Genomic DNA, 18,851 nt, shown 5'->3' on the forward strand with positions numbered 1-18,851 from the left:
TTTGAAGGGTGGGATATGGCAGTGAATTTACAGGGTACAGAGGAATAACATCTGAGTCCGGAATGGCAATGCATGGGGGATATCATGGGCGAAACAGTATACATTGTTATGTCCATGGTACTGCTCATGTCTGTAGGCGACGGTTACCACTTTCCATCAGGTGGGCCGTTAGCTTGTTTGCCATTCTAAGTTGTATAAAAAAAAAGTGAATGTAATCACGGATAACTGCGTCCACGTGACCGGAGTTAGTAGATAAAAAGCTAGAGTTTGTTTAAACGCAACTACTTTCCAGAACTACCAGTCAACATTGAAAATTATTTTTGAATTTGATAGCTTATTTCTTAAAAAAGATCATAGACTATTTAACATCACGATACGACCACGGGCGAAGCCGAGAGATATGGCTAGTAAACTATATCTGAGATTAACAATGGATCGCTGTTTATCGCAATTTATGCGGATAAAAAAGTATAGTATAAAAATAAATACCAAAAAAAAAGCCACTTCGGGTACAAAAGTGACGAAGCTCCATCTGCCTTCCCACTTCATGTTGACGAGGAACTCGAGTATGGAGACCGTAAGTCCCATCACGACGAACCCCATCGTGTACCACACGTATATTTGAACTAATAGGGAATTTTCCTGTAATATAACCACATAATATTTACATGTGGTAACAGTATAAGAACATCATTATCATGAGAAATAATCTACTATACTGTATTGTACTGGACTGCACTTCACTATACTGCACTGCACTGCATTGCACTGTACTGTACTAAGAATATCATCATCTACTCTTTTTCGACTTTTTCCTGGATATCAAGTAGGCAACTATAGGAATAAATTACATACACCAATACTAGTGATGAAAAACAAAAATAAAACTCTACATAATACCTACATCTTATGGGGGTGGGAGGAAGGGATTGTTAGAAACGCTGATAACCAGTCCCCTTGCTAGCAATATACCCTGTCAGATCGACTTCTACGCGGTTCTACCTGAAAATTATCGTGGTGAATTCTAGTGGATATTGTCACGATGGGCTAACTGACCTGCTTTCATCCTCACCTATCATCCTTCACTCGCGTCCCGCCAGCGTATACCGGTAACTCGGGCGGGATTATCATTCCATTAACACATATGAAAAAAATATAAGTAGTACATTTTTTTATGCAACTTAGAATGGCAAACAAGCTGACGGCCCACCTGATGGAAACTGGTAACCGCCGTCTATAGACATGAGCAGTACCATGAACATAACAGACATACTATTTCGCCCATGATACCCCCATGCGTTGCGTTATTCCTCTGTACCCTGTAAATTCATATAGTAGCATAGAAGAAAAACGTAAAAAGAAAATATTTATTTAATTTCTCCCTTAGTCCATTAAAAGTATAAAGTTCTATAATAGTTTAATAATAGGACTATTACAGACCATTCACAGCATCTTGTATTAATGTGCCCTCTCAATCGGGTTGAACTCTACATAATTACTTTATTGATTATTCAGAATCTGTCAATACAAAAGTGTTACCTGGTATTGGAGACGTAAATAGGCTATAGTAACATCTAATTATGAATAACTAACGAGTAAAGAAGCCAAAAGGAGTAACAGATTGGCCATTTGGAATAACGTGATGAGCACTGTTCTGATTGAATCGACCAAGTTTCGTAGCTCGCTGCATTGTTTTCTGCACGATTCGATAGACATCGTGTCCACTACGCACCCAGCCTGAGTAACGAAGTAACTGCATTAGCATTAACATAAGTACTAGGATAGTCTTATATTATCTGTAGTATAAGTAAAAAAGTAAAAATACAAATGTATAAATACAATACATACCAAACTTACAAGGGATATCATTATGATAGTCACTCGCTTTGGTAAACAACAACAAGAATTGTTCTCACACAGCATTAAAGTTGTTAATTTTTCCATGGCTTGTCTAATATATTCCTACAATAGGTACTTATCACATTACATAAATAGCAACATCAATGTCAGTTAAGGTTTGATATTTACAAATGACACTAATTCAAGCAGATGGAACAAGTTCAGTAGCAAAAAAGTTTTACTAAATTGTCAAAGATGAAAATAATTTAAGTATATTTATTTATGTATAAAAATTGTGGCATTGTTTTATTTTAATAAATTTTAAACAAATAAACGTGTATGTGCATGTCCAGATATTTAGATATTAAAAGAGTTAATTTACAATTTTAAAATGAACTTTTATATGAACATTAGCTACTAACTTTGTTTTTTTTTTTTCGTTTTCATAAATGACAATCGAATATACAATGGTCGAATTTTTGAAAAATAGGAAAGCAAAGATGTTCCAAAAAATATGTTTCCTATTTTATTTTTCAGTTATTTTGAAGATTTCTCGCGGTCAGCAAGAGGGTATGGGTTATCTTTAATTTTTATAAAGATTAAATTTTGTGCAATGTTCACGTAAAGACATGGACATGGCTTTTTTTATAACACAGAGGGCAAACAAGCACGCAACTTAACTGATAGCGACGACCGCCGTTCATAAGCCCCCGCAACATGGAAGGATTTAGGACGGAATATGATCATTTCTTGAAAGTTTCGATATCTTGTATATAGATAGTATTTTTTACTATACAAAATTGGTATTTCTTGTGATGTATATCTAAGTAGTGACGTGTTTATGGCATGAAGATATTATATAATTATCTAGGTAGCATGGCAGCATAAAATTGTATATATTTTGCTTTTTTACTATATCGTAATGGCAAAATCGTACAATATCGTGCAATGCTACTTACTATAGGTAGATGGATGATACTGGAGGAGGCAGGTCATGTACCTACATGTTTTTGCAGCAATGATGATAAAAGTAATATTTAAAATCGTGGCTTAGTGTAAATGAAAACATTTTTATTTATTTTCTATTCATTCAATATATATAATATTGATAACTAAAGTTACGACACCATTTTTTTGTGTACTATATTTATATATGCTATTATTAAAATAAGTAAAAAAAAGAATTTATGTAATCGATTGAATAATTTTTTGTAAATTTATTTTATTAAGAAAATAATTGTTACTGAATGAAATTGCTGGTAATTTTCTTTTCTTTATAATGGGAAATAAAAGGCTTTTTTATTTTATTTATTTATTTTATTTTATTATTTATAATATAATTATGTGATTATATGAAATATAAATATAATAATAAATCGTATTAACATATATCAATAATATTATCGATATTTGATTTCATTTTCATTTATATATGACAGTGATATATATATATATATATATATATATATATATATATATATATACTATAATAGAATGCTAAACCGTAAATGAATACCACTTTGCATAATTACCCACAAAAGATTTGTCTGTAATATGCAAGTAGGTACTGATTAAATATGTATAAAAAAAGAACCTGTTATAATGAAAATATATAATTACATACAATTACTAGACTACAATAAATGGTCGAATTTCAGATATTATGATACCAGCAACAACATCGTCAGATACAGAACTAGTTTCACACAATGATGATCTTTCTAGAGCTATAGAAAAAATCGAGGAAATAACCGCTACAGCTGAACAATCCACCTTATCCATAGAAGATATTGAAAAACTGCACGAAGAAATGGTACCTAAAATAGATGATGTCATAGAAATGACGAAGAACCCTAACAATGCTTATAAATTCTTAAAAGATAAAGGTATAGACAGAATTGTTATTCCAAATTTAGATATCCCTAATGCAAAAGCAAAAACACAACTTCTTCTATTATTAAAGATACTTTTTGATATTGCTCCAACAACTATTAATGCTGTTATACCAATAAATGTTGTTGACAAATTATTAGACATTTTTGAGAATGAAGATAATTTAGCATTAAAAGCACACGTTTTGGACATACTTTATGTATGGTTACCAGAAAATCCTAAAGTTCAAGCTAGAGTTATGAAATTGAAAGGTCTTGAGCCATTTTATGAACAGATTTCGAAACTTGATACCAATGTCATCCACACATTGCTAGATCTTTTTAATAAAATTGTTAAAGAGCATATGGAGATTCGTAATAACAAACAACTAAGAAATAAAATAGATACAGACAAATTAAGTCTTTATCAAAGAATTGGTTTGATCGAACGCTTATCAACTACGCCTGTGTGTAATGGTTTGCTGAATATATTTGAAGACACATGGTCTTATTCTACAAAAGATAATGATGTTATTGTACCAGTTCTAGATTTAATAATTAAGATAAAGCCGTTTTGTTTGAAGAAATTTCAAGGTAAAGCGAAAGCTGTAGAATTATTTGATGCTTTGCTGAAGTTTGTAAAAGAAGATGAAACAAAGGAATATTTAGAGAGTTTCAACTTAAATGCCAGTGATGTTGAAAGAACACTGATGGAGTATGTAAATTTTTTTAAAGAGATAAAAGATGAATTATAATTAACAAATATTATTCATTACTAGCCTTTGCCTACGTTAATTAGTAGGTATATAAAGTTACCTATTAGTGTATAAAATTTTATAAAAATCCATTTGGTACTTTTTGCGTGAAAAAATAATAAACATACATCCATACAAACATTCTCTCAATGTTGCATTTATAATATTTGTTAGTACGATCGCTATTCATCGGTAATATATGACTAGATAAAAGTATAGTTTCTTTGAGATTCTAAAATGTTTCTTATTTTAGTACAATTATCTTTTTTTTTCCTTTTTTTTCTACCTATTCCCATAAAGTTAATAATAAAACTTCTCTAGTTGTATATTAGAAGAAAATAGAAAATATAATTTCAAAAAGTAACAACGACTAATACAGTAAATGGATACTTAAAATCGTCGAGTCGTAGATATAAAAAATGACCCTCGGTGTGGTCTTATATAAACCACAAATAATTTCGATAGCGCATTGTGTAACCTTCCATTTAGGGTTCAGGGATTTATACAATGCGTGAATTGTGTTGTGCATACGGGGATGCGGACGTTTCTGCAATTGTTGCAGTTTGATTTATTGCAAGCCATGTTGATTGCTGAATGAGAAGTGTTTTTCTTGATTCATGTAATCGCTATCAGTTATACGAATTGCGTAAATGTATATATTAATTTTAATTATCTTTACATTAGATGAGTAAATTTCTGCGTACTTATTTAAGTTTTCCTCAATAATTTGTACGGATTTGTTGAAAATAAATCTTTTTTTAGCATACGAAGTGTAGATACCAACAATGAAATGAACTTGCTTTTTTAAATAAGTGCCACAGAAGCATACCAATCACCTGGTCCTAAAACTAGGATACCCTCCCTGTGTTGAGGCCACAACAGATCATTGTAGACCCAAGCCAATTAAGAAAAGTTAGTTTCCAAAATTATCGCAACCGGACCCGAATCAACTTCTTAATATTTTTAAGCCAGGTATTATATGTCTCTGGCCACGTGTTCGCCGACTTTTTATCTTATTTCAAACGATTTTATCCTCAATACTTACTTTTCTACCGTGCGGTCCCGGCATAGAATAGGCCACCCCTTCCTTTCCCGTGGGTGTTGTAAGACGCGACTAAAGGAGGGCGAGGGCTGGGCAGCAGCGTCCCTCTTAAAACATCTCTAAAACCTAACTGCGGTTGCCAATCCGCCTGCTATATGTGATAACTACTGGCAAAACCTCCTAAGGGAGAGACTCTCATGTAATCATTGCTCTTTTGCTCATTTTAAATGTAATAGAAAATTTATAAAAGATTTTAAATTTACAGAATAGATGGAATTACTATTAAAATTTGAACCAACTAATCGATGATGCTTCCAATATAAAATTCTAAAATTGAAGGTATTTTTCAAAAGTTCGTATAGTATTTTTATATCAACAATGAATAGATTGAATAGTGCCGGTAATAGATGTCTGTAACCGCATATTATTTAAACGACGGAGGTGCATTGATGTGATCAATGATCATTACTGCAATGACAAATCACGCGCCATGGGTGGCCACCGTTTTATTTTGTGCGTGTTTCCTTCTTCCGAACGGAAAGTCGCATCGTTAATTTGAATATTTATGTGATATGAGCAACTATTAGACGACGTACTCTAAAATGATACCAATTTTATAGTTCCACTAGTGTTTTTTGTATTTATTTACTTATCAAAATTATAGTTACAAAACATTACATGAAGAGATACAAGAATGGTATATAAAAATTCAAATAGTTCTTTTTCTTTTTTTAAATATACTATATGGCTTCTTTCCAGCCATGACCAACTATATATATTTAAATATTCTTTACGTTATACTGTCTAAATATTTTATTTTTCCATTCTATAAAAACTTTAACCAAAATAAGTATTAACGAGTTTAGTTAACATTTCTTCTTTCCTTATCCGTGTGGTCCCGGCATAGAATAGGCCACCTCTTCCTTTTCCGTGGGTGTCGTAAAAGACGACTAAGGAACGGTGAAGGATGGACGGCAGCGTCCCTCGTAAAATATCTCTAAAGCCTGACTGCGGTTGCCAATTCGCCTGCTAAGCGTGGCAACTACTAGCAAAATCCCTTCAAGGGGGAGGTTTATGTTCAGCAGTGGACAGTTAATGGCTGATATGATGAGTATTTGAAAGAATGTTTCTACTAGTAGGTAGATAGATAATATTCAAATTGAAATCATTTTTACTAAAATAAATTTGTTTACAAGCTCTTTTAAATCGTCATATTTTATAAATCTACTGCAGAATATTATATCAATAAGTAAATTTATTAATAACCCTAGAGCAGGATTCTTGTTATTATTTTTACTGATATTCTCTATATTATTATTATTACGTACCTACAATAAGTTTGTTAAGTAATGAAGTATATTCTTCAGAGTCGACAATGCGTGCTTAATACCCCTAGTGTTGCAGGCGTTCATAGGCTATGGTAATCGCTTCCCATCAGGTGGGCCGTATGCTTGTTTGCCACCTCAGTGGTATAAAAAAATATAAAGATACTGATTTGACTTGTGACATTATTCGCGTGCCCAGAATATGTTAATTAATTAGAACAAAAAGTAGCATTTGTCCTTCGCCATACCAAATACTAGTGCTTCGTGCGTATGCTAAACGTGCATGACATACGGTCAGATCGCCAAGACGCCAAGAATTAAACAAACAAATTCACAGATTGAAAATATTTGTAAGGATGCAAGTTTTTATACAAGTTTAATTATAGTTGACACCCATAACTACGAGAAATGTCATATCTATAGGAAATTATTATATTAAGGATATTTTTGTACAGACCAAGTGATTTTTTTAAAGAAACTATTGCGTGGGAGTCTCACCAAGGTGTTTTAATAGAAAAATCACTGAGGTCGACTAAATAAACACAAATAACGTATCAAATCGATCATGTTTTACGCGTCACAAAAAGGCGGGTATTTTGTATTCATAATCTGTCAAATGTCAAAAAGCGCGCGAACCTGCGCAAGTGTGACAACCTGCAGAACCAATTGCGTCAAAAGCGCGTAACTTATTCTACCTACGGCGCTGCGTGAGAATAAAATTGTAACTTTTTGTCGTTTAAAGTCATGAATGGACATTGTGGCGTAATGACCACGGTAAATAATCCTATTTGTATTGTAACGCAATTCTTACTGATCATTTGACGATATAGTTAGGGTAACCATCATGAATGGTATTTATAGTATATTTTATCAACTTTAATTAAGTACTCTATCTAATAGAAATTTCACTAAAAATATTTATATTAAAGATGAACAAAATATTTTTATTTATTTATTTAATATAACAAAAATCCACAGCACTCATAATAATGAATATTTCGTACTAATTTTATAATTTGTCTACTTAGTACGAAAAAACATTTTGTATTAAATTAAAAACGAGTATTTACAACGTATACTTGTAACTTTAAATTTAAATTAACATATAATTGTTTGAAAATGTATTATAATGAAATGGTAACCACCAATGAGGAATTATTGGTGAGGATGAAAAGGCAGGTTCGTTAGCCCATCGTGAAGAATTGAACAATAAATTAGTAACGATGGGGAACCGCGTGTCGGTCGACCTGATGGAGTATATTGACAGTATATTGACAGTGGTGACTAACCTCCCCATTACTAATAATCCCTTACCCCTTAACCTATCATTAGCGTCTCATTATTGGCCCATAAGAAGATAATACGCTCTAGCCTATTGTTACTATACTTGTCAGGCGCCTTGGTATGATTTTATTTTGAGTTTTCTCTTACACTTAACTAAGTCTAAGTTGTATAAAAAAAAATTCATTTTCCAACATCTTAGGGACACAAATGTGTTGACATTTTGTATATTTTTTTTTATACAACTTAGAATGGCAAACAAGCTGACGGCCCACCTGATGGAAAGTGGTAACCGTCGCCTATAGACATGAGCAGTAGCATGGACATAACAGAGTATACTGTTTCGCCCATGATACCCCCATGCAACACATGAGGACTCTGGTGTTATTCCTCTGTACCCTGTAAATTCACGCCATATCCCATCCTTCAAACCGAAACACAGCCATGCAAACACAACTACTTCACGGTAGAAACACGAATGGGACAGAGGTACTCAAGCAATCGACTTTTGTACAAAGTCTCCCTCTGGTAAAGTTTTTGTATTTTTAATCTGTTATTATATAGATATATTTTTTTTTGTTTATACAATTTCTTACTAATGTGCAAAGGTTGTAATATTGGGATCTTTGTCCGCGTTTCTCATAATGTATGTTCACAGCCAATAATCAGTACTACAACTCAGGTAGCTAAGTCGGGGGCGTGAGCCACCTGAGCGAGGTTCCCAAGCCGGTCGGACCCTTATTGTGATACTTAACTATTTGTTAATGCTAATTTATTGCCGTCTACTACACAAAACGCCAATAATTGATGCTTTGCAAATACATTTTCAACCGACATCAAAAGATAGACGTTTTTATTTGGATTGAATTTTTGTGTGTATGCTACGCTATATCTTCGACAATTATACACCGATTTCGATGACTATAAAACTATAGGTGCAAGTACCATATCCCAGCGTGTCAGTCTCTAATTTTGTTATAACCTATAAAAATAAAAGTAAAGTTCATGCTTAATACATTGAAAATATTTGGATGTGTTTTTGGATTAAACAAATAGATTTTTTTTTCAGTAAAAAAAGAACAGATAAAAAGAAAAACTTAAATAAAAAATAGACTAAAAATAGGCATGAGAATGATATGAGACTAACACGTAATCAAATATTATCGAATTACAAAACATAATTTCAGAACAATTAAAGATTATATCTCATAAAATTTTCCTTGAAAATAAATGTAATAAATTTCCATAATAATTTTTGTTTTACTATAAATGTGACATGGCCGATTTTTCTTTTTATATAATATAATTTTTTTTCTTATATAATTGTAAATTTGTATACCTCGATAGATGGGGTTGATCATAGAGGACTTATCTTGTTTTACCATCCATTGTTACCTATGTATCACGAAACAAATAAATAAATAAAAAAAACCTACTGCAATAGTGACAAATCCAGTTATTTTAATTTAAAAACTAAACCAATGAACGGATTTTGACAAAATTTCTATGGAATCAATCTGTAAGAATATCCTTTTAGACAAAAAATAATTTTCCAAATCGGTTTAGAACTGACAAAGTTATGAGGTGACAAAAATAAAAAAAATTACAACCGATTTGAGAAACTCATTCTTTTTGAAGTCTCTTAAAAAGTGTATCGTCTTTTAACTGTCCACTGCTAAACATGAGCCTCCCCTAGGGTGAGTTTTGCCAATAGTTGCCATATTTGGCAAGCGGATTGGCAACTGCAGTTAGACTTTGAAGATGTTTTTTGCGCTACTGTTCACCTCTCATTCTCCCTTAGTCGCCTCTTACAACACCCACGGGAAAGGAAGGGGTGGCTAATTTATGCCGGGACTAAGTAGATAAAAAGTAAGTTAGGTAAAGTAAGGAAAGAAGAAATGTGTTCTGATCAATAGGTAAAAGTACAATAATTTACAAATTTTCTTCAAGGACAATTATAAGTCTTATAATTTTTTTTGCTCGAAGACAAATCGTCGTAATATCTCACGATTATTCACCCACAAACAATAAATGTTTACATTGATATCCGTCATTAATTTTGTTACTTCGTTCTGAGATTCCATTCAGCCCGGTCATAGTTCCATTCAGTTGGCACCTGCATGTCTAACAAAATCCCTTTTTTATCACCCACTATAAGCAAGATAGGTGCAATAAATTACCCATTCAGCAAATTTGTTCGAATCGTAGGCGGGTTAGCGTTTTAATAAATAATATCACATATTTGTTCGAAGATCAGAGCGAACGTTTAAAAAACGAGCGGTCACACCTATGCCAAGGGTATGTTGACCGATTTTTTAAAATCTCTCCTTTGTTGACGTGTTTTTTTACCGTGGGAAGAGATGACATAAACAGAGATATTTTTGCGCTTATAGGTATAAAAAATATTTGTTTTTTTTTTTATCAGTATATAGCGGAAAAGTAAAAAAAAAATAAAGCTTTTTCTCTTTGGATTTGTTGTGTAACTCTAGAACTAGTCTACTCTGTGTAAGAGATTACACTACATTTTCATAAAGCATATGAGCCGAGATATATTATAAAACAACTTTTAAATTATTTATTAGATTCATATTAAGACTTAATATGCACAGCAGTCCGAAGAAGATTTAAGAATATTTTTGTATCAGATTATTTTTTATGCAACTTAAAATGCCAAACAAGTTGACAGCCCACCTGTTGGAAAGTGGTAACCGTCACTTATATACGAGTACATATATGATCGTAATTATGATATATTTAAGGCGGTGATCAATATGCAATACTTTTATGGTTTCAGCTCTCTAAACTGTGCTTGGTTTCTACTTTCTTGGAGCATCTCGAGTTTTTACTTCGACAAAACTTGACCAGTAAATCTTATTGCTAGCAGTATACTGTCAAGTAGTAATGAATTTGTCACGATCGGTTTATTGACCTGACTTCATCCTCAGTCCTCACCTATCACACCTCACCGGTATCCCGTCAGCGTATATTCATAGCGCAGTTAGGATCACCAATCCATTTACTGTCCATAAAAGTTTAAGTATACTTTACCTATCTACTTTGTCAGGGGAAGAGGGATTGTTGGAAATGGGGTCTAATTTTCTCATTACTGGCAATACACGTTATCAGATCGACCTCTAAACAGTTTCTCCTGGAAACTATCGTGGTTAATTCCAGTGGACTTTATCACGATGTCCTAACTGATCTGCTTTCGTCGTCACCTGTCATCCCTCACTGATGCCTCGCCAGTGTATACCGATAGCGCAGGCGGAGTTACCATTCTTTTATCACCCATTAATAAACCTACTTTGTGATATTTTTTTTCAATGGATGATAATGAAATGACAATCCCGCCTGTGCTCACGGTATATGCTGGTGAGGCTCCAGTGAGGAGTGATAAGTGAGGATGAAAGGGCAGGTCAGTTAGCCTATCGTGATGAATACACTTGGAATTCAGCACAATAGTTTTCAGGGGGACCACGTGGAGGTCGATCTAATAGGGTTTATTGCTAGCAATGGGACTCATAGTTAGCATTACTAACAATCCCTTCCCCCCACTTTGTGATATTGTAATTATATATTATCAGTTCAGTTGTCGTTGAAGTAAATATTTTGTGAACTTGTGAATATCGATATTAACACTATTAGATAATTGTCAATAAATTAAAAATAGAAATAAATACTCGAAGACTGCACGCTGCGTGTAATGACAACATTGCATTCACCCAATTACGGTCGCTATCTTAAAAAAAAAATTGCTCTGATGCAATGGAACACACGCTGAGAGCTGTAAAACGGACTTCCGAATTGTATTCACCATTCCATTATAATAAATAAGGTAAATATCAGTCGACGTGGGAATATTTCTAATTTGTCTGTAATGATGACGTTTAGTACTCGAATGGTGTAGTTAAAGATTATTAAAATTTATTCAAGGTAAATTTATTTAATATTTTATTTAACTTTAAAAAGTTAAATATTATAAAGATAAATCTTTATTTGGTCTCCCAGCAATTGTTACACTGATAAGATTTAATATTAAAATTACTGTCTATTTAAACATAGTGTACAATCATTTTAAAGGAAACACAGCATGGTAATTTACAAATAAACAATAATATAACAATATATGCTAATTAACAAATAAACAATAATATGGTATAACAAACTCTTGAGGTATTTAATATAAGGTTATAATTTCATGTCATTGCAAAATCCAATGCTATATTACAATTTTAAAGAACTCTTCGCTTTACGTTGCTTTTGTACTGTGGTTATAATACTTTTAGGAATTTAATGAAAATTAAAATGATTGAATTCAAGGCATATTCATTGAGTTTTAATGCTAAGAATCTAAAGGAAAAGTAATAAGTTTATTTACGACTATAATTCTGTTTGATTAGTCCGGTCAAAAATTTTAAATGACCCATTCTAAAGAGATAAGCATACCTGTTCCAAGTTATGGTCTCTTTCTTTTTGCATTTTCCCTTAGTCTTCTTATGTCTGGAGTCTCTGGAGTGCCATGAGTCCTTGAAGTTCTCATAGATAATGCTCGGCAAGCACTTGATGGGAGTAGCAAGTCCAGTTTTTTTTTTATTATTAAGCGATTTTTTGAAAAAAGAGAATCTCTAGTGGCCCGTATTTTTTTAAGTACGTTACGAAGTAATTTCTGAGCTAATATCCTTTTTTTTCGTTTGACAGATATATGATATACTGTGGTCCCATGTTAGTCCCCATATTAGTTTTATCACACAATAATAGTCGTGTTTTTATTTTTGCAAAACAAAATCTATTTGTTGTTAATTGTAGTTGTATTGGTATCCCAAATTGTATACGTCACCTATAAGCATGAATACCATTCCATAAATTATAGAATGCAAAGTGTATATTGTTCATGGTAGCCCTCATACTTTTCCATTCCTGCTGACTAAAGTGATATGCCTCTGATTCTCGTGTCAAAGCCGTTAACTGTCCACTGTCGAACATAGACATAAAGAGAAACGCTGCTGCCCTATCCGCGACCGTTAAGTTCGCCTTTTACAACACCCACAATTGGGGGGAAAGGGATTGTTAGTAATGGGGTCAAAATAGCCCGATTACTAGCAATATACCCTGTCAGATCGACCTCCACGTGGTTCCCCCTGGAAACCATCGTGACTAATTCTAGTTTAATTCGTCAGGATGGGCTAACTGACCTACTTTCATCTTCATCTGTCATCCCTCACTGGTACCCCGCCAGTGTATACCAATAGCGCAGACGGGGTTACCATACCATTATCACCCATTAAAAAAAAAAAACACTCACAATTTTTATTTAGACTTCATTGCAGTATTTATAAAAATAATACTGTTATGAAGATAGATATATATTGAATAATAGATATATTGTTATTCTATTGTACTAAACTTTTAATTCAAAATGTTATTCTTTGAAATCACAAGTGTGCTTGTTGAATCGTCAGATCGAATACAAAGATACAAAGTCAAAATATTTAATGCAATAACAAATTATTTTTATGTATTCATCTTCTATAAGGATGCCGGAAGTCCGTCGTTCAAAGTTATTCTTTGAGTAAGTTTTATTGTAAAGAATAGTCGAGAATGAATGATATATCGTTTATAACATTGGGCTTTCGGAGGCTATTTGTAATCTACGGTCATAGATTTTTTTTTTTTAAGTTTCACGTATAAGGTAAAAGGTATGCGAAATAATACCTACTCGTATTTTTTACGATTTCGTATTACAATATTGTTATTTTTTTCCGTATTATAGTTTTTATTGCGTCAATTACCAGAACAGAATATTTACTTTGAATAGATGATAACAAAGTTCTTATTAAATAAGTAAACAGTTCCAAAGGCAGACACTATAGATGTAGCTTAGGTATATAACTCTGATCCATTCGTGTTTCTGTCGTGAAGTAATTGTGTTTGCTTGGTTATGTTTCGGTTTGAAGGGTGGGATATGGCAGTGAAATTACATATACATAGATATGACATCTTAGTCCTCAGAAATGACAACTCATGAAACGTATCATGGATAACACAGTATACTCTATTATGACCTTGATACTGTTCATGTCTATAGTCGACGATTACCACTTTCCTTCAGGTGGGCTGTCAGCTTGTTCGCCATTCTGAGTTGCATAAAAATATGTAGGTATGTATTATATTATTTATAACATAGACATAGTATAATGTAGTGAAAATAAGATAAATAGGTACCAACTTAAAGTCATTCGATTGGCTTATCTAGAGGCCGCAAAAATATATATTTATAAAGCATATTCTTTTAAAATATTCTCTCAATGATGCTTTTATATTGTATCCATCATATTTATAGGTGGACTCGTGCAACGACAGCTATGAGAATTGTCGATGATCCCAGGCTCACAAGCGGTATCGAACCCTTAAGTCTTAGGAGAGATTTTACCTCACTCTGCGTGTTCTACCGCTTGTACAAGGGATTGTGCTCAGAGGAATTATTCAATATGAATATATTATTTAAATTATTATTATTTCATTAGTTTTCTACATATATGTGTACATGGCGGTAAAGAGGTTTCTTAATGCTAAAAGCATTCTCTCTCGGTAGTCAACCATGCTTGTTTGGATGTGTATAAAAAAAACATGACGGAATATTCTCTTCATAGGGAATGTCAGAATATCGAAAGCGGTACTAATAATATTGATATATACATACATACTAAAATTACATATGTAAACGAATATATATATAACACATATACTTACACATATATAAAATATAGTATATTATAAAAGAAGTTGAGAATAATATAAAGTACTTACTGCTCGGAAAAAGTAATAAAGTGAGCATGAACGTTTTTTTGAAAGACTATTATGTGTTTTATTATTATTTGTTAATATTTAAAAAAATCCAAATGTGTGTTCAGTGGGTATTACAGTTTGCAAATTTTAGTTTTATTTGTACCAACGTCGAACTCTCACTATCTGCCTGCGTTAACCATTCTTTAAAATCATTACTCGTAAATAAAGAATTAAATAAATAAGCATTAAAAATTTTGCTCCATAAGAAAACTGCTTCAATCGTGGCAAAACCATTTATTTTGATTTAAAAACTAAAATAATTTTAGTAAAATCTATGGAATCAATCTGAAAGTAAGTATATACTCGTATATCCTTTCAGATAAAAAAAATCCAAATCGGTTTAAAAAGGACGGAGTTATGAGGTAATAAACAAAAAAATATAACCATATTGAGAAACATTTACTATTACTTTAGTTCTATTTTTAAAACTTTAAAACTTGTGTTTACTTTTTAACGATATGGGGTTTTCTAATTTTAATAATACGTAATTTCTATTCTTTAAATTATTTATTTTGAATTGTAAAGTTTATTTATTTATTTTGTAATAGTTCGGGGTAAATAAGTTGTACAACTAGCTTTACCTATTTACATATATTATATACAGAAGGTATTTACAAAAAAAATATACAGAAAATAATATAGAAAAACAGAAATTAAGTGCGCGGGAGGCGAGCGATCGAGATAAAGTGAATGACAGCGAAAATGAATGTAAGAAGAAAATGTCGCTGTCATGTCTGTGCGGCCAGTCAGAATGGAGGTCAAATATCTATGTACAATTTATTTAGCCTCTTTGATGAAAAGAGAAGTGATGATGTTGATAAGTGGCTATGAGATGAATATGTACAATATTTATTTACATAAGCTACAATTCTCACTAGAGAGGAACTGGACGGAGAGAATTTAATAGGTGTTTAAGTAGGCAGGTATCAGAAACGTACCGTGTCAAGAACAACGATTCTTGAGGAGTTTTAAATAAAATAATAATCAAATTGTTATGATTTTCAAAGAATACAATAGAACGTTATTTCAAAAATATAATTTATTTAGGTTTCATTTTCTGAGTTACTTAATATAAATTGTAATATATTTATTCGTTGTTAATAAAATATTTATAAATTATAATACATTTGTACAATTCAACTATAATTACATAATGGGTTACATACATATAGCACAACTTAATTGTTTAAATATATTTTTATATTGTAATATTTTTTTTCAAATTTTGTACTAATCAGTAATGACAATTTAATTTTATAAAAATACAATGAACAAATTAAGACAAATATCGTTTCTTTATTATTAATTTTTTTTCTTAAAAATATTAGACAAAGGCCGTCAAAACCAAACAGCCAGAGTAACCATCAGTAACCATATAAATAAGGAAAGCCACCAACGTGCGGGACCGCTGAAAGAGGTACGAACACTGGCATCATCCTCTCCGCTTGCATATAATGCGTTCTGGTATGTTTCTTTAAATGGTCACGTCTACCAAACTTCTTTCCACACGTAGGGCACGGAAATGGACGGACTCCAGAATGTATTCTCTTATGCCTCGTCAGTTCTTCGTTTCTCGTGAAAGTTTTACCACAATTTTTCTCATCACATTTATATGGTCGTTCTCCTGTATGTATCCGGATATGGCCTTTAAGTTGTCCATTGTTGGAGAAACCCACTTGACAGTGTGGGCATTTGTATTTCTTTGGACGCTGTTTTCTTGCATTGAGCAGTTTCGCTTCGTTCTCTTGTTGTAGTATTCTTGCGTATTCCAATTCCATTGCATAACCTTGTGCTAGGGATTCCAGTAGAAGAGGATCGGTCGGTGGAACGCCTAATGCTTGCGCGATTTCAGCACCGGGAAGATATTCAGGTATGTATGATGGACTGTACACGTGATGTGGTATAACAGTTGGTGGTATAGGGGTAGGAGTGTAAGCATTTTCTACAGGATCAGAAACTATATTTCCTTCCTTTTTATTTTCTCTTTTCTGTTCAGTTTTTCTTGCATCTGGATTTTGGAGCAGCCTATCGCAACATAAACTAAGACTTGTAACAGGAGATTCCAAAGAGTGTTTGCTTTCGATGCCTTTATTATTAATTTTCTTATCTTCGTCACTGTCTGCAGTCGTGGTCGATACTGTTGCGTCTTGATGAATGTTGATATCCGTCTTCTTATAAGTGCCACGTATTTTCCTCAAACGATTCTCTCTCTTTTCCCCCAATTTTCTTTTCTTGTTATCTACATCTATTTTGGTCGTTCTGTTATCGTTTGTTTCTTCGTTTCTCTTTTTACTGTCACTCACATCCCAAGGCCTAAAGAGCCTAGAGTAACTTTGCTGAATAGATAACATGTTTCTAAAAAATTCACAGTATACTCACTCGCGATCGAAGTCATCGACTGGGCCCTTTTTTCAGCCCAACAACTTTTATATACATTCCTTTAACAATAAATTTAATAAAGGCGCCCAAAAGTAGAGGGATAGCCTATGCCATTCAATGGATGAAAGAGACGAAATATTTTTCAATTGTTGCACACTTGAGGTTTTGTAAAACTTTTTGTTTATGGTATAACGTTTTTGTTTTGAATTTGTTTCTTTATTCACTGACTTTACAGTTGATATTTGATTGTTTGGTTATCGGCAGATATGATTCTTTTTTTGTAAATGCTGTCATAGTGTCTGAGATAGGGGTGTGTATTGTTATTTATGTTGATTTTTGTGCGTAGTCCGGAGGGCGGGCCTGGGGGCCGAGCGACATGCTCGAGTGCCCCCACAGCTGCAAGCTTGTTTGTTTTAATGGTTTCTGCAATTGTTGCGGTTCCCGGCATATTCCTATATTACATGCGATGTGTATATGCCGTCTGTTTATGGGAGACTAAACAATTTTATTCCCTTGATAACGTTATAGAGAAATGTTTGAATTAATTTATTATAAATTCTAATTAAATAAAGTCGTCGTGGGTTATAAAGATGTATACCTACTTGCATTGTGATTCTCACCTAAGTTAGGTTAGAATCGAATAGAATAAACAGAAATAATAAGAAATATTTACTATTTTACCTAAAAGATTAGTTGTAATGGATAATTAAAAAACTATGGACATTTTTAAAACAACTTAAAAAAGTAGGAGATTCTCAATTCCGTTGTATTTTTTGTGTGTTACCTCATAACTCCGTCAGTTGTAAACCAATTTGGAAAATTATTTTTTTATCCGAAAAATATATTAACAGATTGGTTTAATAGAAATATAAGAAACTTTAAAATGCCCTATTTAAAGAACCGCATGCTGTAGACTCTAGGAAAGCCTTGGCAGGAAGATCTTTCCACAATCTGACTGTTCACGGGAGAAAGGTCCTCTGAAATTGTGCGTGACCATTTTGGTTCTAAGATATGAAGTGATGATAGATTCTCTGCCTATAGTGAACGGTGCGATTTTTAAAAATGTTCGTAGGCGTCATATCGAAGAGTTCTTTAGACCACGAGCCGTTATACAGGCGGTAGAAGATACAAAGAGAAGCAGTCTCGCCTTAATTACTTAAGTCAGCTAATAAGGTGCAAGGCCAGATATAAGTGCATACAATTGGATAGGCAACAACAAACCTTATATTTAAACGTTAGTATAACATTACTGACTACTTACTTATAAATATTAATAAAATTTACATATAAACTAAACATATAAACATTATGAAAATATGATATTGTAGTGACAAAAAAAAAGTAAGAAAACTAAAGGTAGAGGCTTATTTTTTATTGCACAATCGTTGAAGATTACAAATGAATAAGAAAAACGAATGATCTCGATCAATTTCCTGGTTTTATTGTAAAAAGCGCGTTGTCGCTAGACGCACGATTGATTGAAAGGATCAATCTAAACAAATCAAGTTATAAT

General features: G+C 32.6%; 3 protein-coding genes across 3 annotated transcripts; 1 reads left to right on the forward strand and 2 right to left on the reverse strand.

The window, feature by feature from the left end:
• Window positions 1-351: 351 nt before the first annotated feature.
• On the reverse strand, window positions 352-2,000 carry LOC113514495 (uncharacterized). The gene is made up of 3 exons (XM_026898586.3): window positions 1,849-2,000; window positions 1,594-1,737; window positions 352-642 (listed from the first exon to the last, which is right to left on the reverse strand). The coding sequence occupies exons 1-3, from the start codon at window positions 1,942-1,944 to the stop codon at window positions 352-354; spliced, it is 531 nt and encodes a 176-aa protein (XP_026754387.3). The 5' UTR covers window positions 1,945-2,000.
• Window positions 2,001-3,502: 1,502 nt separating this feature from the next.
• LOC113514295 (uncharacterized) lies at window positions 3,503-4,760 on the forward strand. The gene has a single exon (XM_026898341.3). It carries the CDS (start codon window positions 3,503-3,505, stop codon window positions 4,463-4,465), a length of 963 nt encoding a protein of 320 aa, XP_026754142.3. The 3' UTR covers window positions 4,466-4,760.
• An 11,409-nt stretch (window positions 4,761-16,169) lies between these two features.
• Window positions 16,170-17,350, reverse strand: LOC113514299 (zinc finger protein 629). Its single transcript, XM_026898347.3, has one exon. It carries the CDS (start codon window positions 17,308-17,310, stop codon window positions 16,324-16,326), a length of 987 nt encoding a protein of 328 aa, XP_026754148.2. The 5' UTR covers window positions 17,311-17,350; the 3' UTR covers window positions 16,170-16,323.
• Between the last annotated feature and the right edge of the window lie 1,501 nt (window positions 17,351-18,851).

Source organism: Galleria mellonella, unplaced genomic scaffold, assembly GCF_026898425.1.
Source record: "Galleria mellonella isolate WM207_F2 unplaced genomic scaffold, CSIRO_AGI_GalMel_v1 utg35, whole genome shotgun sequence".
NCBI lineage: Eukaryota > Metazoa > Arthropoda > Insecta > Lepidoptera > Pyralidae > Galleria > Galleria mellonella.